Source organism: Typopeltis vanoorti, chromosome 8 (assembly GCF_054136105.1).
Source record: "Typopeltis vanoorti isolate ZY-2024b chromosome 8, IOZ_Tvanoo_1.0, whole genome shotgun sequence".
NCBI classification, from domain to species: Eukaryota; Metazoa; Arthropoda; class Arachnida; order Uropygi; family Thelyphonidae; genus Typopeltis; species Typopeltis vanoorti.
In genome coordinates, this window is record NC_143556.1 from 117,041,671 (window position 1) to 117,064,060 (window position 22,390).

At 35.0% G+C, this 22,390-nt stretch overlaps 1 protein-coding gene across 4 annotated transcripts in view; it reads left to right on the top strand.

Annotated features, from left to right (window-relative positions):
* The window catches only part of LOC150104303 (uncharacterized), a 397,984-nt gene that overhangs the window by 73,795 nt on the left and 301,799 nt on the right, over window positions 1-22,390 (top strand). For 3 of the 4 annotated variants that reach the window (XM_090396286.1, XM_090396285.1, XM_090396287.1), the window contains exon 3: window positions 14,565-14,729. In XM_090396286.1, coding sequence (XP_090252412.1) covers window positions 14,565-14,729 — 165 coding nt within the window. Of the gene's footprint in view, window positions 1-2,717; window positions 3,258-14,564; window positions 14,730-22,390 lie in introns of those variants that run through there. The other variant, XM_090396288.1, reaches the window with a different exon arrangement.

Here is a 22,390-nt window from a genome sequence, read left to right on the forward strand (position 1 = left end):
AGTATTCTGGCAGACCATCTGCCGCCTTCGAGGGAGGAAATCGTGCACAGCAAGGGCAATTAAGGCCTCTGATGGTGCACTTTTAACAACCGAGAAGGATATCCTCCACAGATGGAGGGAATACTTTGAGAGCCTTCTTAACCAGGGTGGCCTAGCAGTTGTGGACATCGAAGAGGTGCAGATCGGGGCAATGACTAGTCTCACAGCAGAAGAGGTCCATTTAGCAATAAAATTGTTAAAATCGGGCAAGGCTGCTGGCGATGATGAAATTCTGCCCGAAATGCTAAAAGCCTTAAATCGAGACGGTGTTCTCCGGCTGACTCAAGTGTGTCAGGCTGCTTGGATATCTGGGCGAGCACCAAAGCAATGGTAGACAGGCATAATAATACCAGTCTTCAAAAAGGGAGACTAGAAGGATTGCAGTAACTATCGTGGCATCTCTATGCTCAGCCTGCCTGGGAAAGTGTATGCTAGGTGCTTGGAAAGACGGTGCAGGAGCTTAGTTGAGTCAAGGTTCCAGGAAGAATAATGTGGCTTTCGTCCTGGTAGAAGCACAACTGACCAAATCTTCACTTTAAGGCAAGAGTTTGAGAAATCTTGGGAATATGCCAAGAATGTCTACACATGTTTTGTGGACTTGGAGAAGGCATATGACCGGGTTCCTCGGGATAAGCTTTGGCAAGTAGTAGAGGAGTATGGAGTTGATGGCCAACTATTAGCTGCCATCAAATTCCTGTATGAATGCCCAGAGTTTTGTGTCTGGGTAAACAGCACAAAGTCTGAACCTTTCACAGTCTCCGCTGGCCTCTGCCAAGGGTGTGTTCTTTCACCCCTCCTTTTCATAATATTTATGGACTGGATTGATAGGCACAGCCGAGGCAGTGAGTGTGTCAGAATTGGAAGATGTAGCATCGGATGTCTGCTTTTTGCAGATGACCTAGTTCTGCTTAGCTCTTCCACAGATGACCTCCAGCAGAACCTGGATAGGCTTGTAGCTGTTTGTGCAGACGCCAGAATGAAGATCAGTGTGGCCAAAACTTTTGTGGTCTCAAGACAACCATCCCAGTGCACTCTACATGTAAGTGGAGTCCCATTGAGGCAGGTGGAGAAGTTTAAATACCTTGGGTCCATATGCACGAATGATGGAAAATGGGACGTAGAGCTAGATACTCGAATTGGCTTAGCAAGCTCAATATTGCATGAGCTTGGTTGTTCGGTAGTATTGAAGCAGGAGTTAAGCCAGAAAGCAAAGCTGGCTGTCTTCAATACACTCTATGTCCCCATCCTCATCTATGGTCATGATAGTTGGGTAATGACCGAAAGAATGCGGACACGAATCCAAGTGACTGAAATGAGGTTCCTTTGAGGGGTTGCTAGGCTGACAATACTCGACAGAGTCAGAAGCTCTGCAATTCGGGAAACCCTCAATACTGAACAGCAGCTTCTCCGTGTTGAGAGATCACAGTTATGTTGGTACGGGCACCTGGTCAGCATGCCACAAGAGAGGCTCCCTCAGCAGACCCTCTTTGCCAAGCCAGAGGGTGGGAGGCCAAGGACTCGCTGGATAGATTATATCCAAAACCTTGGGTGGACACGTTTGGAAATCCCACCAGAACACCTGAGCTTGGTTGCAGAGGATCGTGACCATTGGAAGTGCCTCATGCAGCTGCTGCCCCCACAACCCAATTAGGAAAGGTGGGCCTTGAAGATGTATGTATTTATAATTGAGAGTAACTGTAGCCAGAACCAGTCCATTGTTGTAGGAAACATAATATTCATAAAAGCTTTGCTTATCATTTCATATTTAAACTTTAATTTTTTTTAAAAATTTAATTATTCAAAAAGAATTGCACGCGTGAGCTGACCATAAAACGTTTTGTATCTTCTTATCATAACTAAAGTGACGATACGTCCCGAATTTGGCGGGACACCAAAATACCCGCTATTGAACTCATTCATTCAGGCTTCATTACCTGATCGCTAGCACATGAAGTGTGGCGCTCGGGTATACTTGTTATGCACAACACAACTCACATATGTAGTCATATATTAACACTTGTTGACGATGAAACTATTAATCAGACGATTGTTGTTTTATTTTATTAATGATTTAAATTTAATAGACAAAAACGGAAGTGTACTTTTAATATTCAGTTACAGAAAATATCTAGTTGTCAAATCCATTTTCCATGCTTGGAATTTCATAAATTTTTAAAGGACTGCCCTGATATAATTATTGAAGACCTTGTCGCTGACAAGTACAATAATTTTAAAAAAAAAAGTATACTTTTTAATAAATATTTTATGGGTTTTTTTGTAAATTAATAATTTTCATATTTTGCATTAAAATGCGTCAAGTTATACGAATTATTGATTTATTAAATAAACCAGTATTAAATGTGCAACTTATAAAATGTAGTAGTAATTTTATCTTTTATTACAAATTATAATTTTTGGGGGGGTTGTAAGTATCCCGCTTTTGTGTCACACAAATATGGTCATATTAGTCATAACCCAATAATCAACTAACCCAGTGCCTAGTGGAAGCCGCAAGTTTTGTGAGCACAAAAAATGCCTCTCACCATAAAAGCATAGTTTTTGAATTTACGGATGGCGAAATGGTACTTGCCTAAGGACACCATATACTCTAAGAATGGTACTCGCATTTTAAAGCGTTACTTCCAAGCCTTAAACGAACTTTGCCGACGAGAGCATCTGGAAAAGAGACTGGTAACTCCCATGCGTAGTTAGTGTCCAAAGGTTACAGTAATTGGATCGCCATTCTTGACTTCTTTCACCCCTCTCCCCCGTCACAGTGTTGCATTTTTACTATTTTTACTTTACTCTAGCCCATAGCTGCGACATCGTTTATGAATAACTATATATTTGTTGAAAATATGTCAAGGTCTTTCTAAAATTTCGATGTTCATTTTTAAATTCACGACAGCTTTTATTTGCAGTAAGTTTGCTATTTCTCTGCAACATGTATGCAGTACTGTTTATTTGGATGAAATGCCAGGATTATCGAAGTTAAGGAATAAAAACATTTGATTGTCAGAAACTATTAATCAGACGATTTCTAGGTGTGAGCTATATATGTACCACTTAAAATCAATTAAATCTTATTAAAATGCACGGAAAATTGATTATTGAGTTTCCTCATGACGTACGGATTTCCCAGGAGCATGTCATTGACCTTTGCTTTTGCCTATAAGAGAGATGTCTGGAAGGATAAACTTGAAAGTGCAAAATTTCAAGTAAGTGTTTATTGAGACATCATTGGGAACTGTTCATATCAAAATAACATATATCCAACTAGTTCCATCTATCTAATATGAAATAAGTACGCAATTATATCATCTCGTATATCCGTAAAGTTTATATGGATTTCAGAGGAGGACACATTTGGTAGTTTGAACTTTTTTTCTTTTCCTGCGTATTTTTACCCTAGAAAATAACACACAGGTTGATGCGAGGTTCTCAAATGTTGACCATTATTTACTTATTGATCCGCGTAAAAGACATTTTACAAAAATATGCAGAATTAGTTTAGTTTCAATTTGTTTCCGTTCCCCCCCCCCCCCTCCCCGGTTGCATTTTCTCCAAATGCCTATCCATAGGCCCATGTTAAAAAATACTGAACATAGTCGCATTAAAAAAATAATTAAAAAAAAAACTACAAAACAAAACACGAATTCTGCATGTTTTTGTAGAAGTTCCTTTCCATGAATCAACAAGTGGTAAATAACGGCAATTTGAGAATTTGATATTGATCTGTGTGCTATTTTTAAGGGTAAAAATAGTCCCAAACTATCAAAACGTATTTTGGTATACTTAGTTTGTTAGACTACATACATAAATTTTTATTTTTATGGCTATTTTGCCTGCTTTTGTTTAGGAGTGCTCCTTTTTTAATGTCATTGGCTTTTTACTCAAGAATTCTTAGGGCATTGCAGATGTAGTTTTAGAGACAAATATATGTAGCATAATAGCACATACTTTTTCTTGGATGTTGTTGCCTGTCTTCTTTCTGTGGTGTGCATACGTCTGCTGTTATGGTGTTGAAAGGGGAGTGGGGGGGGGGTCGTTAGCAATGTCAGAGAATTAAGAATTAATTTAATTCTCCCACATTGTTACCCCCCCACTCTCCTTTCAACACCAAACAGCAGAAGTATGCACGCAGAAAGAAGACAGGCAACAACATCCAAGAAAAGGTATGTGCGAATTTTCTTATATTATGCTACATATATTTGTCTCTAAAACTACATCTGCAATGCCCTAAGAATTCTTGAATAAAAAGCCAATGACATTAAAAAAGGGGCACTCCTAAACAAAAGTAGGCAAAATAGCCATAAAAATAATAGTTTTTAAGAGGAGTAACGTGGGAGTTTTCCCAGAAAAAATGCCTATAAATACATAAAATTTTATAAATGTTACATAAACTCTTATAGAAGGAATTACATTACCCCTGCTTAGTAAATCACACCCTCCCAAATGAAAACTTACTTTGATATGCTACCATTAAAGTATTTTAAAATAAATTAAGGAACAAAGTTAAAAATTACGATAACTTAAAACTGTATAGTGAAATTTTTATGTAGTTCAGTGAAAAAGTACTTTGATATGAGATGTGAAAAAAAGCATCCACAAAAATTGTAAATAATTAGTTTTAATTCATTAACAAATCGGTACATGAAGATAATGGTTAAAATGAGATTGTTAAAGTGCCTCAATAAGGAATGTATTCACTCCTCACAGTAATACAGCAGTTAGAATGATATTTCATATTGTTTATAATGGTGTGCAGCAGCTCAGCTGGTAATAACAGCCATTGCTCCTGCAAAGCTCTCTTAAGTTCCTCAAAGTTTTGTGGAGAGTGATATAGAGCAGCACTTCCCTAGAGCATCCCAGACATACTTAGTATGATTAAAGTCAGAAGACCTGACTGGCCAGTCCATGCATACGATAGTCTCTTCTTGAATATGTTAGTCCAAGAGCTTCGTTCAATGAGGATGGCAGAGGTAGCATGAATGTCCCTTTCACAGATGTTAGAGGGATGATAATGTGTCCCTGACTCTCCTCAGATGAGAGTATGCCCAGTACTGCTTTGTAGAGCAAATCAGAATTTGTCTGTTAATAATACCGATCTCTATTTAACATGGGTCCAGTTGGCACAGAGCCTGGCCTATTTCAAATGTTCCCTCCTATGCTGTGGGAATAGGGACATGCAGAAAACAGACTATGCACAGTGGAAGCAGATACCTGTGTTCCTATAGGTTGACATGTGGCCTTTGCTGGGATTCTGTTTATGACTGTTGGAATGGGCTCCATAGTCTGTGAATCACAGAATGACTTGCATGTAACAATCTAGCTACATCCACCTAAATTCATTAGTTAAATGATGCCTTACTGCCATATCCAATAATTTTCCTATCACAAAATGTCTTGTTCTCACTCCAGACAATGAAATGAAAAACTCCAAAATGCCTGCCTCTTATGCTGTGGCCTATTTGCATTTACTCTTGACAGCACCACTCATTTGTATGTGATAACCAGACTGAGTGTCACATTTTTACGTAATTGTGCCTCGACTTTCATGTGTTTCTCCCCCCCCCCCAAGTTGAATATTGTTATTATGAATTTTCTCTTTGTTCCTTAATTATGGAAGCCATTGTATACAATTCAGTTATTCTAATAGCAGGAGTGAGCAAACTGTTTTTGAGGGGATGAATAGTAAATATTTTATGTTTTGCAGGCTAAGGGGTATTGAAGATAACATGTACAGGGTGACCCATAAGTCACAAAGGGGTTTAACCTCCCTACTGGCCGATGTGGATGAAATAGTGACACCAAATTGCACTTCTTATCCATGTTATTCAATGGGTGTTAGAGCTTCGTATCCAGATTTAGTTGAACGTCTATAGACGTCGTGGCTGGTTGAGGAGGTTAAACATTTAAGAACTTTTTTATTTATCAATTATTTTATTATTTTTTTGCTATAATGAAACACAGTACCTCAAGATTTTTATTATTTTTTTTATTAGTTATACAAAACCACATCACATAATTACTGGCCTGGGTTGGCTGAGTGGTCAGCGTATCCACTCTCCAGCCAAAAGGCTGCGGGTTCGAATCCCGCTGTGGGAATGGATGTTTGTGATTGTCTCGAAAATACCAGTGGTGATGGGCGGTAGATGGCGTTGGTGTAGATGATGATGGTAGTTGCGGTTCATTGTAGTTGGTGGATCGAGTGGTGGAGACAGAATGTTGTAGAGTAGGTGCCCTCCCTCGATGAGTCTTTGGACTCCCTGGAGGTGTTACATAATGATATTATAAATGCCTTCCATTTTTAGCTTCACAAAGACAAGCTCTTTCTAGGGAATGTTCTGTGACAGTCATTAATGTTTCTGGCTGCAGCGCCCTAATTTCTGCACAAACATTCTCCTTGAGCTGTTGGATTGTCTGAAGTTTGTTCACATACACCTTTTCCTTCAGGAAGAAGTCGAAGCCATCATATCTGCAGAATGCAATGGCCAGTTAATTGCAGATCTCTGCAAAATTATTTGTTCTCCAATAATTTGCAGATTTTCAAAATAAAATAGCACGATTTTTTGGCTTGTCGTTGAGTTATGAACTTTTCCATGATTAATTTCCCAAATGTTCCTTAGAATATCTAAAAAAAAAAAATTAACAGTCAAAAAGTTATTTTCATTTTAAACCACTTTGTGACTTTTGGGCCACCCTGTACTTAAATAAATAAATAAATATATATATATATATCATGTATTTATATCTTATATATACATAAGATAGAAAACAACAATAAAAAACAAACTGATTATAATTGTGTACTAATGCAGATTTTTGGGAAATTAGTGAAATAAAATTCTTATTTCATACTTTAACTACAGTGACCCATTATTCTATAGAATAACTGAATTATACACTAACAAATATACTGACTTACTTCTTGAATGTTGATATAATTGGGTCTTCTAGCTATCCCTAAATATTAGACAACCATTAAAATTATGAGATTCTAAGCTATTTAGAATCCATTAGTTGACGCTGAAGAACCTTTAAATAGTATCTAGTTATGCAAAATAGTTTTTTTTTGTTGTTGTTTCTAATGCTCTGCAATTATTTCTTAAAAATATTTCAATCATCAGGTTTCCCAGTAAGTTTTCATTTTTACTTTTTATCACTTGGAATTTCAGCACTGTTAGTGTTTCTTAGTACTTGATACAAGTTTGTTGGGAGACTAGAACTTGTACACCATGAATGAGCACGTGTGTGTTGGGAAGGGGGAAGAGTAAAATATTATTATTAACAATTTAAGTATGTAAACATGTATTTGACACAGAAATCATACACGGAGAATTTTGAAATAGTTGTATGACATAAGGAGTCAAAGCGAAAGAGTAAATATAAACATTCAGGTAAACCAGATGTTCCAGAGTGGTTGCATGAGAGTTTGAAAACACCGATTAATGTTAGAAGTCAAAACTGATTGTGATAACCAAGAGAGTGACAGAAAGAATGATGGTGTGGTGATGATGATGTCAAGAATGACTGGTCTAATTTTGCCATACAAGAAAAGTGATGACCTTGGCAATGGAATAAGGAATTTGGTTGAGGAATCAATTCAACCTCACATTTGAACTAGTCAAGTTTTAAGAGTTTTATGAATACTCAAGAATGGCTGCCATTATGTTTACTAATACCTGAAGTATCATGAATAAAGGTGTTAAGTTCTTAGCATTAGGTAAATGCAAAGAGGGGAAAATTATACATTTATGAGACCTGTTTAACAGATGATATTCTTATAGGAATGAAATGTGACGATATATTGTATCTGAGGAGGACAGACAGGTAGGAAGGGTAGTTGGGGATGTTGTTAATGACTGCATAGAAATAAAATTCAAGAATAGAAAAAAACTCAACCATCTACACCATTGAATCGGGTTCACTGTGGAAAAGGACAGATATTAGCTTTCCTGGACGAGGATCCTCTCCTGCTCTACATTAGATGTGCTGACAACGTCAGTATACATACAGATTGACCTGGCTCATCATCCTTCTCAAGAAAATTGGTATCACTAAAATGCTTCTCGATAAGGATCAGAAAGACAGTGTGTGCTTTAATGAAGTACATTGTCTGTACAGAAGCATTTTTAATGATAAACTCAAAGATCTAGCCCATAATAGAGATAAGCATGTTCCTAAGAACTCTGACCCCTTATATCACAAAAATGAACCAATTGGAAAGCTCCTCAAAAAATACAACTCTCTAAGGAGCTTTCCTCAGCCCTCTCTGAGGATATAACCTCTCTTCCATGTTGTCTTTCACCAGTGATAAGTCTCTTCTCTCCCTCCCACCTATTTAACAGGTCCTTTGTTAATTTGTTTCATATTTGTATGAGCAGGGTGGTTTGTTGAGAAGAGACTGCAATAAATTACTTCCATGTTTTCTATTAATAAAACTTACAAATCTGGTTTAGCTCAGCATGGAACTGACGCTGACCACAGAATCTTCTAGTCTCAGACATGCATTTTACAAAGATGCCATTTCAAATTTGAGCAGTTGTTTGAGGTGAGTGCTTCTACATTTTCTCAGCTTGAATTGTTATGACTGTGTTTTTTTCTACCAGAAATCTGGGTGGATCTTATCCTTATTAGTTGTAAACAGTTTTTTTTTCAGTGTATGTGTGTGTGGAGTTATTATTATAACGGTGTCTCCATGGAGTCAAAAGACTCATTGCGGGAGACCCCACATTGACACACTAACTATTATTTACACAATACCTATCATACTCCTCCTTAAATTTATTCACAACATCTCTGGCAATGCATTCCACCCCTTTACAACCCTCCAAATAAAAAATTTAGTCCTAACACCCTTGTTAACCACACTCTTACATAATCTCCAGGGATGGCTCCTTGTCTTCTCCCTTCCTGCACTGGCCTTAAAAATGTCATCAGTATCAATCCTGTAAAATCCCTTTAATAATTTATATGCTTCTATCATATCTCCTCTCCTACGTCTATCAGCTAGTTTTTGGAGCTCACAGCTCTTCAATCTATCCTCGTAGGGAACATCCCACAGACCTGCAACAATTTTTGTAACTCGCCTCTGAATCCTCTCCACCATTTCTTCATCACCAGAAATCCAGGTGACCAGACCTGTGCAGAATAGTCCAAATGCGGTCTTATTAATGCCTTATAAAGTGGAACAATAACTTTCTTATCCCTACTTGTTAGTGTGTTCTTCAACAACCATGTAATTTGATGTGATATTTTTGCAATCTTTGCAATATGCCCTTTAAACTTAAGTTCTCTGTCCACAATAACTCCTAAGTCCCTTGCCTCGTCAACTTCTTGCAGTTCAGTTCCATTAATATAGTAAATAGCATGTGATCTCATCCTCCCAAAGTGCATCACCTTACACTTAGCCACGTTAAACTGACAGCCATACCGTCGGCCTATTTAAGTCATCCTGCAAGATATCTACATCATCTGAATTGACTATTGCTCTTCCTAATTTTGCATCATCAGCAAACAAGTGTGTATTTCCTTTCAAAGTATTCCCAATATCATTGATGTACAAATTAAACAATAGAGGACCAAGCACTGAGCCTTGAGATACACCACTGATCACTTGCCTTCTTCTGGACTCAGCTCCTCCATAAACCACTCTTTGATATCTATCCACCAGCCATCCTCCAATCCAAATCACCAGATTCTGATCCATACCCATTTGCTCTAATTTATGCAACAGAGTTCCGTGTGGAATCTTGTCAAATGCCTTTGCAAAGTCCAGCAGTATCACTGAGTAAGGATTTCCTTTATCCAACTCTACTGTTACTTTATTATAGAACGTAAGCAAGTTACTGAGGCAAGACCTACCCTTCACAAAACCATGTTGCCCCTTATAAAGTATCATATTGCTATCCACCCAGTCCTGAATTCTAATTTTTATCAATTTCTCCAAAACCTTAACCACCACTCCAGATATATTGATTGGTCTATAATTTGCAACCTCAGTCTTAGAGCCTCCCTTGTGTAGTGGAATTATTTTATCCTCTTTCCACTCTATTGGTAATTTACCAGAACTGAGGCTTAAATTAAACAGCCTGGTTAGAGGAGGTGCTAATTCTCTTGCACATTCTAGTAACACATGGGCCGATATGCCATATAACCCAATGGCAGTGTTAGCATTAAGGTTCTATAATATATTAAGCACCTCTATTTCGTCTATCTCTAGATTCTCATCAGTCAATGACACATTTGACACTGCACTATCACAACCAATATGGTACACGTTTGCAAAATGATCACTAAGCAACTCAACTATTTGATTTGCTTCTGTAATTTCCCTACCATCAACACCTTTTAAAGCAATCTTTCCATGGTTATTCTTCCTTTTACTTGCCACATAGTGAAAGAACCCCTTAGGGTTTCTTTTGGATTCATCAGCTAACTTCCTCTCATAATTAGCTTTGGCTTTCCTTACCATACAGGTTACTTCTCTCTTTGCCTGTACCTTGTACTTCTCATAGGAATGCTCATCTCCTATTTCTTTATACTTCCTCCACAACCTTTCTTTACCTGCAACTCCTGCTTACTAATATTATTCATCCATCTTACTCCTACTTGATTTCTCCTTCTGACTCTGGGAATACAGTCTGATATACAGCTTTCTTTAAATACTCTTTGACAATCTCCATGCACCATCAACATCTCTCCCTTTCAAATTTTCATGCCATAGCAGTGTTGAAAGCTGACTTCTCAGCTTGTCATAATCACTAGCCTTGTAATTCCACATATACCCCTTCTTAACAGAATAATCAGCACATCTTACAATCTCCCAGGTCAAGACCACATGATTGCTTTCCCCAAGTGGAGATACTGTAACTAAATTACTTATTGATATGTTCTCTGATGTTATGACCAGATCTAACACTCTAGAATCTCTTGTCCCTTCCATCACATGCTATCTCAGGTAGCTATCTCTTAACAACTGTATAAACTCCATTTCCTTTGTTCCTTGTGACTATTCCTTCTCCTAATCTATGTCCCCCAAAGTTAAGATCCCTCATAATAATTGCTCGATCACTCATCATGCTAATTTGCCAATACATACTATCTACATTCTCCCTTATACCCCTTGGATTATAGCAACAACCGATTACATATTTCGCCTTGTTGATCTCTATCTCACACCAAACAGCCTCAAATGAACTGCCCTCTACATACCTGTCACCTTGAGGCACTTCTACCTTTTTTGGCTTTAACGCTTCGTCTATCATTAGTAAAACCCCTCCCCCAATTCTGTCATCTCTGTCCTGCCTGAAAATACTGTACTCCTTACATTCAATCCCTATAACTATATCATTCTTAGTTAACCAAGTCTCACTAATTCCTATAATTTTTCGTCAAGTTGTACTAAGTAATGACAAAAATTGCTCACTCTTATTCCGAATACTTCGAGCATTAGTATACATAAACTGCAATACTCTCTTCTTCCCATAATCTCCCTGTGTGAGAATTAGCCCACTCTGTATACTGTTAATTTTCTGCGAACAATTAATCCTAAATTCACAGCAATTGATATCCTTTTTCAATAAATGTTCTAAATGCCAAGTGCCCAATTCATTTAAGTGCAAACCATCTCTCTTAAAATACTCCTTCCTTATGTCAAACTCATCCCAGACATTCATAAAATGAATATTAAGTTTCATTTCTTTGCAAAAGCTTTTATACAATCTTGACATCATTCCATTTACTGTAATTGCTCTTCTGTTTAATTCATCACTATCAAATCTTGGTAACACACTCATGATCTTTCCACTCTCGCTCTTTGCATTCATTAAATCCTTCAAATCCTGTCTCACAGAAAATCTTTCGCTACCTAGATCATTCGTCCCTATAACTGCAATAATCTCACTCGCTCTATCTTTCTGCAATTTCACAGCCGCAGTTATATCCTTAATCTTTGACTCTGGATAACACGTTTAATTACTCTACCATCCTTCACACCCTTTATATTATAGAATTTCCATACAGCACAATATCTTTTCTGCTCCTTTTTAACTTGAAGTTCTTCAAATTTATTTAACAAACTTCTCATCCACATTGCATCTGTGTGTTCTTTGTACTCTTCCCCAAGAACTACATTCCCCAATTCTTAACATATCAGCAGGTTCCTTCTTTCTCTTTAACCATTTTGCCTCACACAGTAGTGACGTGCAGTAAGTTTTTCACTCACTCGTTATATACAGTTCTACTGAAAGTCATTGTACAGCATATTACTCAGTACCTTGGGTGCACTAGTCATTAAATTCTCTGCATGTCCTATCTAGAGACCAGGATTGTAACAGTGGTGACATTAGCAAAGCATAAATAACACTTATCACTTAACTGGCTTGAGCACATAAGGTGAGAGGCTGCAGAAAAAGACCAGTTTTATCATTTTTGTTATAATTTCTTAAATATGTTGGGGCAAATTTTCTATCCCTTCCTTTAGTGTAAAATAGTCATATGGCTTTTATAAAGATAAAACAACTTTTTCAAGGTACTTACAACATCTGTTTAATAGGGGATCTCACACCAGATGATGAAAATTAGATGCTAGCATTCATAGTATCACAGGTTTCGAACACCCAACCTGTTGCAGAGACATTGACTCAACCATTCAGAATGAAGAAGATTTTAAACATCTGTTGTAAGTTTTTTCACTTGGTTATACTATAAATTAAGGATACCAAGAAATTATGTACTTGGTTTAATCCTTTATCCAAGTGTAAGCAAACAAGTTTGTGTCTGAACTATTTTCAGGACTGGGGCAACTCGTATAAAGAAGCTAATGATTTCACATCACATGCCTTGTCTGGGTAGTGACCCTTCCCATAATGCATAGCATTATACAGAACAGACAATGATAGGATATATGCTTTGCATTATGGGATACCAAGGCAAGTGATGTGAAATCATTAGCTTCTTTATATGAGTTTCCCCAGTCCTGAAACTAGTTCAGGCACAAACTTGTTTGCTTGCTTGAATAAAGGATTAAACCGAGTACATAATTTCTTGGTATCTTTTAATTTATTTTAAACATCTATTATTATTGTGACACATACAAAGACATTCTGGAAGAAACTGCAGCACTACTTAATCCTCCATACACACATAACGCCACTACCCCCCCCCCCTATGTACTCACACCGCCATCTGCCGCCCAGAATAGTTTTTTTTTTTTTTGGTTTGTTTATAAATGGTGTGTTCTCCGGACGATTTGCTTATATGCAAGATGAAACACCTGAGAAAGAAACGTTATTGTTTCCATTCTATGATGATCGACTATCTCACCTTCAGTTTAAAAATCCCGCATAAAAGTTCCTTTCATCAGACGTGAATCAAATTCAGGTCTTTTCTGGTCAAAGAGCGTTCATCGCTTCGTTCTTCCAATTGTACTCTGCTTTGACGGTATATATACTCATTCAACTCGTAGGGATTACTCTCGTTCTGTCCTATCTTGACATCGTTAAAAAAAAAAAAAAATCTTCCTACGTATAATTCGCCCCGCTCCTCCGTTAATGTTTTACGAGTGTTTTTTTGTCTCATAGTGATTTCGAATAATTTACCCACTTTGCTTTCGGAACTGTTGCATCAAAAGTGTATTAACAATAGCAGAAAAAATAACACTTATCACGTAACTAAATTTTAATGAAATGATCACCTGGTTTTAAGTTATCCAATTCGGTTTCAAGTTTTATCGCGTTCTTCTAATTGATATAACGGAAAAAAGAAAAAAAAATGAAAAGATAAGCGAAATTAACTGATGTATAGCATCCATTTTAAGAAAATGAATAAGATACCTTCGATCTGTATATTAGACTAATATTTTCATTGCCAGCATCGCCATACCGTTGCTAAACTAAACGTTTGTGAAACAATGAAAACTAAGTAGCGTTATTATTGATTTGGCTTCGCGGGAATGTCCCGTATGTTGACAAGTAGCGTGCTTTGCTAGAGTTCCCATAGTTATGTGGTGGTAGTACTTAGTATTCTTAGGACATTTCATTCAGGATGTGAAAATTAAAGCTGTTACGTTAGTTTCCGCATGGATGAAGGGCGGTGCCAAGGTATAGGTAACGAAACAAGAGGACTCTTGGTTAGAGGTTTCACGAAAAAAAAAAAAGGTTTAGTCTATTTCTGAAGGATTAGTTTGCCATCATTGTGTGTGGATATTACCTTTCCTTCGATAATTTGGCAGCGATTGCATTATAATTGGTGAAAGGACGGGTAAGAATGCAGTGCTTCGCATTTAATCTTATTTTTGACAGTAATGCATTTTAGTGATGAGGCTTGCGTTTTTATTTTTTATTTTTTTTATTAGCAATGGACTCCTAGAAATGTAACCATGGTAACAATATTGATTAAAGGCAAAAGATCAATTTCGACGAATAAGAATATTAAGGAATGCTGATGTGAAATATTTATAACCTAAAATATTGATTTACAATACTATAAATAAAAGTAATGGCGCTTTTCATTGTTTTTAGGCAACAAGTGGCTTTGATTGCACTTCTACTAAATTTAAAGAGCATGTGAATAGCTCAAACGGTGGGATAATGGATCACAGCCAGAAAAACTGTCAGGTGATGCATGAATCATCTCATTGCTTTATTGAAAACCCAAGATATTCTGATCACTTCAGATCAGATGGGGTAAGTCATTTTTAAATAGACATGTAACCTAGCTCTGTATTGATAACATAATTTATATAGACATAACAGCTTTATTTTGTAATCATCATCATTAGTATTGATTTTTGTTATTGTATTTTGCTTCATAATTTAGAAAATAATATTTCCTAGAGAAATCACTGATAAGAAAAGCAGCTTTCAGGAAACAGAAAAACTTTTAATATAATTTGGTAGCATATCACTGGTCATGAGTAATCTTTTGTTTCACCTACCATGATGTAACTGGAGAGAGTGAGTATACCAACTTTAAATAAGGTAGAATATAAAGGAACTTTCTAATTGACAAGTAGCATTTCTTAATCAGCACACCTCCATCACATGCAACACACATCCAACTGCTGCTGATGCTACTACTTTACATGAGCAGCAATTGGAAACAAGAAGATAAGAGAATTTCATCTCTTCAGAGTAAACCTTTTAATGGCACTGAGAACAAAGTATGCCAGTAAGAAAATTGAATACTCAAGGAAACGCTTGCATAGCTTCAGAAATGCATCTTATATCTACTTGGTGTATGCGTGTGCAAACACACACAAACAAATGCTTACACCATCATACAGCTAATATAAGTAGATTTGTTTTGTTTTATTTATTTTTTGGCAGTTCTGCCCACAGAAAGTTTACATTTTATGGTGAACAACAGTGGCACTTGTAAACCAATATAATTGGTTTACAAGTTTTTACTTCAACTGAATGTTAAAGGAAGATGTGATGCATTAAATTTCAGCTTTTAATATGATTATGAAACAAAAGTACATTAGATAGTTTACTACATATACTATAATACTTTGCAGCAAATTAGATCAGGAATTTTTATATTCTCTAAGATTAAGTATGCAGTGATGTCTCAATTATCTGGCCTCCTAATGAACAAACCTTAAATTAACCAGGCATGCATGAGTTATTATACCAAATTACATAAAAGGAGGTTTTAAATTTTGTTCTGCTAACAACAGTTGTATGTTATTTTGTAATGTATTGTTGTGTAATTATATACTTGAAAATACATAATGAAAAGTCATTGTAATAGTGCTATTAAAAAAAAAAAAAAATTATCTTCCAAAGAGTCAGAGACTGGATCACATTCATGAAAAGTTGGCTTGTTCTGCTGCAAGTGTTGACCATTTTCTATAGTTTTGATAAACTCATTTATCTCTCCTATTGAATTGTTGTATGGATAATTTTAGTTAATCTTTAAAGATACCTGTGACATGACTTTAAATAACAGAATTACATATAACCAAGTATAGTTTCTGGGAAAATTCCCATGTTACTCCTCTTAAACACTATGTTAATATAATTACAAAACAAATTAAATTACAAAAACAGGCTATAATAGCCATAATTATATTAACAGTAATGAACTTTAATGAAAGTACAAATATATCATGCTGAAAATAACAGTACATCATCAGTGTGTAGAAACAAGTAAATCAGTGAACAGGAATACAAGATACATGCAATAGTCAGTTTACCAATTAAAAACAGTTGCCAGCTATAAATTAATATTAATAAATAATATTAAAGATATTTCTGATGTTTACATAAAATGGGAATCTCCCAAACATTTGTGTGAGAGAGATGATCATTCTGATTCAGGTTAGGTCGATGTAAAGGGGCTTCTCATCTTTCTTTGAAAAGGCATTCATATTTAAAACTGCTTCTATGGAGAAGACGAGCTTCATCCACAGGATACTGTGTTTAGTGTCAATACGTGTTGTGCCAGACCAGACTTTTGAGGTTTCACTTATTCAATGTAGTATTGATGTTCATTAATTTTTTTTTCCACAGAAAAACAAAGCAAAACAATCACCGAAATATATCTTTTAAAGCAAAACAAATTAATTAATGGGCTGTCTGCACAAATTATATCAATTTACGTTCACAAGAGATCTGGTAAACACCTGCTAAAGATAGAGGTGACAATTTGTCACCTCTATCTTTAGATGATAACATATGAGAAATTTTGTTGCTAGGAAAATATGTGGGAATAAGGTGATACTGCTTCAAAATTCTACCAATAGGTTCAGAGATAATACCAGAAATATAAGGAATTGGAACCTGAAGAATCCTTATGTGTTGGAACATAAGAGTCAATAAATCTGCTGGATTTGATGAGGATAGTAACCATTGAATTCCATTAAAGTTTTGAATAATGAGAAGTTCTTGTTGTAAACCTCAGGCAGAGGAGCACACATTATGTGTTTTATTAATTAATGACTTGATAACACCAATTTTTTGAGAGGTGTAATGAGCACAAGTTTGATTAATGTATCTGGCAGTAAACGTATGTTTCTGATAAACACTGGTTGACAAAGTACCACAGGCTGTGCATATAAGAAGGATGGCCAAGAATGGTAAATTATCAGCATTTTCTTTCTCTATGGTGAATTGAATGTGTGGGCGAAGGCTATTGATCCAATATAGGAAAGTGGCAAGTAAGTAAATGTAAATGCAGGGCCACATTTACCATGAGGTGCAAGCTGGGGGCCTCACTCTCTATGGGGACCATATTTTAAAACCTTACTCCTCACAAAGAACAATAAAAAAAAACAGCATAGTTATAGTTGCAAAATAAAATACTTATTTTTAAATATTAAATTCATAATATAAAAACTAGAGGCTGCTGAAAAATTTGTGAGCCTCCCACTTCCATTTGAAATAGATTGTTCTTTCCTTAGAATATAAAACTAACAGGAACTCCTGTATTTTATAAAATTCATGTATGTAAGCATACCATTTCTTTGCTGGACACGTCCAGCAAACCTGGATAATATTCTGTTCATCTGTGGAAAGAACATGGATAAGAAGTGCAGTTTGACCGTCATGTCCATTAGAAGGGACAATAATCCTTCACGCTGAAAAGAACACTTAACTAGATTACCTGCATACATAGTAGATACATTCAGTTGCCTACAGCAAGAAACGCAGTTGCTTGCCGTTTGCTCGGTAACTGGAATCTAAGTTATATCAGACTTAAATACCTATGAATTATATTCATTTTTTGCTGCTTGTTTTTATCGTATAATTATAGTTTTTAATACCAGCAAAATACGAAATCCTTTCATACCTTCTTCGCTTCATATTATATCGATTTGGAAGATCAATGTCACTATCAATTTTTTTGCTAATTATTTCAATCGTTAATATATTTTAAAATTTTTCCAGAACTTGATTGAAGATAATTATTTTTGTTAAACAATTATTTTATATATTCATGAAAATCTGAATCTAAAAATGAATATAGCCTCCATCTGTTCCAAATTAAGTTTTCTTTTTTATTCATAATCTTAGTTCGAAGGTTAGTTCACAGATTGCACAAAGGTTCTCACTTTTAAATTTTGCTTTATATAGAATCATATGTAAATCTTGAATCATATCGTGTAATGCAAATTTTTATAATGTAATCTGTAGATTTTTGCATTTCAACTTTCTTGGTTTCCCCCTAATCACTCACTACAAAATAAATGGCAGTTATGAAGGCAACTGTTGTGTACATTTTTTCAGCTAATTTTGATATTATGCGGCAGTTTTGAAGTATAGTTTGCCCACCGTTTGTAGGTCCCTGTTTCGCGTCTTTCCAAGAATACTCGATTCATGCTGAATGGGAAAAAGAAATGAAGGACATCCGAATTGGTCGCCAACACGCGAAATCGTGTGCTTTATAGGTAAAATTTTCCAACTGTTATACAAGCAACATAGTTAACTACAATAATCATAAAAGAGAAGTTAATTTTCCGACCGGTAATAATAAACAACTCGTCCCACTATACGGACTGATAACCCTATTATCGGAATGGATTCTCCTTTTTCTGAGATGCGCAGAAGTGTCGAAGGATCTCTAATCGGTGGGCAAACTATAGCGGTATTTTCCCTACAGTTTATCTTGCGAAACATGTGTAGGTGCATGCGTCAAAATGAAATTTTATTTCCAAAATTTTCATAACAGAATTAATTCGCCTTTAATGGCTAACTCCCCCCCTCCCTAAATTATTACCCCACCCCACACACACATACATACATACATACATATATACACACACACACAAAATACTGCTAGATAACATATGTGCACTTTATTTTTGTTTGAATTCGATTTGCTATTTTTCCAAAGTAATTGTACCAGAGAACTTTTAATATTCTGATACCGAAATTAAATTGTGATTATTATAAATTAGCAAATTTTGTATATTTTTTCATTTGTATTATTTCCTGATAAGAATAAATCATTAAATTATGTAATATTGGGGAAATTAATGTTTAAAAAATAGTTTCATCCTGCAAAGGCAAAATCAGAATAAAATGTTTTGAACATCTGTAAAGCAATCAGAAAGGTGAAAAATATAATAATAAAATAAAATAAATTTCTGTGTGTATTCGGCTATTGTTAGGGACTCTTTAGTGCACCTACTGGACATGTTCGTTTCTCACTTTCTCAATAATTTACTGTTACTCGAGCAGAAAGGAATAGGTCTATAACCCTCTCTCCCCTCCAAAAAAAAAAACATAAATGATTATGTAATACATATGCGCCTTTTCTTTTAAATAATTCAAATCTTTTTTTTTTTTTTTTCAAGATAATTGTATCAAATTACATATTTTTCGATAATAAAAATGAAACTGATCACTTTAAATTAAGAAATCATTTTGGTATAACTGTTGTATCAGCCTGTAAAAGATATGTCAGTGTTTCTGTAATCAACAATGGAAAACGAAACATGACATTTTTGATGTATTCTGCACTACAGCCAAGCACTTTAGTGTGATTTCTGGGGAAACTTTCTCTCTTGTCTTTCTCAACAACAGTGATAGTAATCTAAGTTTAGCTTTTCCTCCAGCTAAGAGGATTATTATGGAGAATTTCGAAGATGTGGTAATATTTAGAATTAAAAAAAAAATTAATAAATAAATAACAAAAATAATACTACTGAAATTTCAGCAGACTGCTGAACAACTGATTTCAGATTGCAAAGAAATAGTACAGCTGCTTCGACGGCACAACAATATTATTGCTTCATTTTATTTTATTTGTTTGTCAAAACGGTAACCTGAAGTAACAGATTTTGAATACTGTCTGAAAGCTTTCAAACCAGTAGAAATTTAAAGTAGTTAGCTAATTGAGTTCTATGAAAGGAGAAGGGAGGTAGATGCAGTAGAAAATCTTTAAAATCGCATAAATTTTTAATTATTTCGTATAGGATATCCTTCATGTTATATTTTCAGCATATCTACAGTGGTTACACTGGATATTATAGTAATGCAAATCCTAAAAAAAAAAAAAAAATTGTTGTTGCAGTTTTAAGCAAAAGACAAAAAGAAAGCAAAATGATATATTTATTTCAATAAATGTTGTTTAAAAAATGTAAATATTTGACATGATGTTTTAAATGAAACAAACATTTCAAAATTTGTGAGGAAAAAATCTTCTATATTGTGAGTAAAGTGAAAGAACATAAAATTGTCTTGTTCTGTGACACTGATTTGAAGAATAAAAGGCAGAAAATTTACTATTACTAAATAGATTCATTGCAAAGGCTGATCTCTGGTCATTTCAGGATTGATTATTTTCATACATGTGAAATTCGTTTTTATTTTTGGGAAGAGACACCATAATTGTGCAGGAAAGAAAAAAAAAATCAAATATTGTAGGACAGTAAAGGAAATTCCAAGTAACACAGTACATGTAAAGTCAAAGGTTAATCCGTTAATGGCTCTAAAATCGCCGTTCAGGGATTATTGGCGAAGGGGTAATTACATGATAAAAAATAGAATGCGGATGGAGTTTTGATCCATTAAAACTGAATTGGCAACTATGCCGAGGAATCTTGTGCAGAAGCAGTGCAGTATTTTTGTTTTATTCAAAACGTATATAATTACTTTTCATGATGAAGTATACTCCTTAAGATGGAGCATACTCCTTAAACATTTAGAAAAAAAAATCTTAAACAGTTAAAAGATCAAGTGAAACGAGGTGGTCCACAAGAGCTGACACTGTATTGTTTTGAAACTGTGGATATAAACAAATTAAAGAGACGTTACTTGAAGTATCCATTTCTCCTCATTAAAAACTTATTTCTAAATTAGAGCTCATCATTGGCTGATCATTTTGACAATTCAGAAACAGCAATTTTAACAGTTGTGTGGGACAAAATTGTACAACGAGTAAATGCTACTAGTAAATCTCTACAAGATATGGATTTGTTGTTAGTAATAATTTGTTACAGTCTTTAGTTGGTTTTATTTACGATATAAGGATATTTGCTGCTTTAAATGAAGAAGAGAATTTATTAACAGATGAGACAAAATTTAAAGATGAAAAGGAAAGAGTGAAAAAACGAAAAAAAAAATGTCTCACGAAATTTCTCAATCTAATGATGAGATGACTCATATATTGGAACATGGGAAAGAAAATTTCATTGTTAATACTTTTGTCTTTGTGATAAGCTAATTTTGGAAATTGATGAAAGAGCAAAAAGCTATTTAGACAGATATGTTTGGTTTTTTTGAAGAAAGATATAGCTGAAAAAGACTAGTATTAACAAAATTTTACAATCTTATGGGGCTGATAAATTCAGCCCCATAAGATTGTTAATGAAGTTAAGCAATTTTTAATAATGATAAAGGAAGAAAATTTTTCAATTAAAATATGTACAAATTTATAAATGATGGGATAAGGTCTACTTTTCCGAACGTAGAAACAATCCTAAAAATTATAGTAATCGCCGATACTTTTTTTAGTTTACTATATATTTGGCATGAAACTCTCTGATTTCAATCTTTGAGTTTCTTATTCGGTTTTAAAACAACATGGGGTTTAATATCCCCTTAATTTAAATAGTGTTTATATCGCCGAAATGAAGCCTGTTGGCTCTTTATATTTAAGTAACTTAATTGGTAACACCTTTTTGACAACTTGTATAGCAGAGTATATAAGTTCTTTTCGCTATACCCTTTGGTATTAATTTGGTCTAGCTACTCACTGATGAAGCCTCAATAAAGGCCGAAACCGGTCTGGGTAGTGACCTCCCACCATAATGTAATAACAGCATACATTTCCTAGGAAATGTGTTTTTACATCATGGAAAATACCAAGAATAGCGATCAGAACTTTACCACCTTTGCTGCGAGTTGCCCGAGTTTGTACTACGTACTAGGACTACTTGCATTAGCTCACGCTAGTAATCGCCGATACTTTTATAGTTTACTATATATTCGGCATGAAACTCTGATTCCAATCTTTGAGTTTCTTATTCGGTTTTAAAACAACGTGGGATTTAATATCCCCTTAATTTAAATAGTGTTTATATTGCCAAAATGAAGCCTGTTGGCTCTTTATATTTAAGTAATTCTAAAAATATTTTTGAGGTTGCCTATTTCAAATGCAATTTTTTCTTTTTTAATTTAAATTTGCACTGATATATGTGTGTGTGTGTGTGTGTGTGTGTGTGTGTGTGTGTGTGTGTGTATATATATTTTTTTTTTTTTTTTTTAGTTTATTAAAATGAGTTATTATGGAAATGTCGACTTTTATTTTCAATAAACTTAAAAAATAAAAAAAAAGCGTATGAATTTGATTAACTGAAATAGACTTGTTCTTTTGGGGCCTCATGATGATGCTTTTT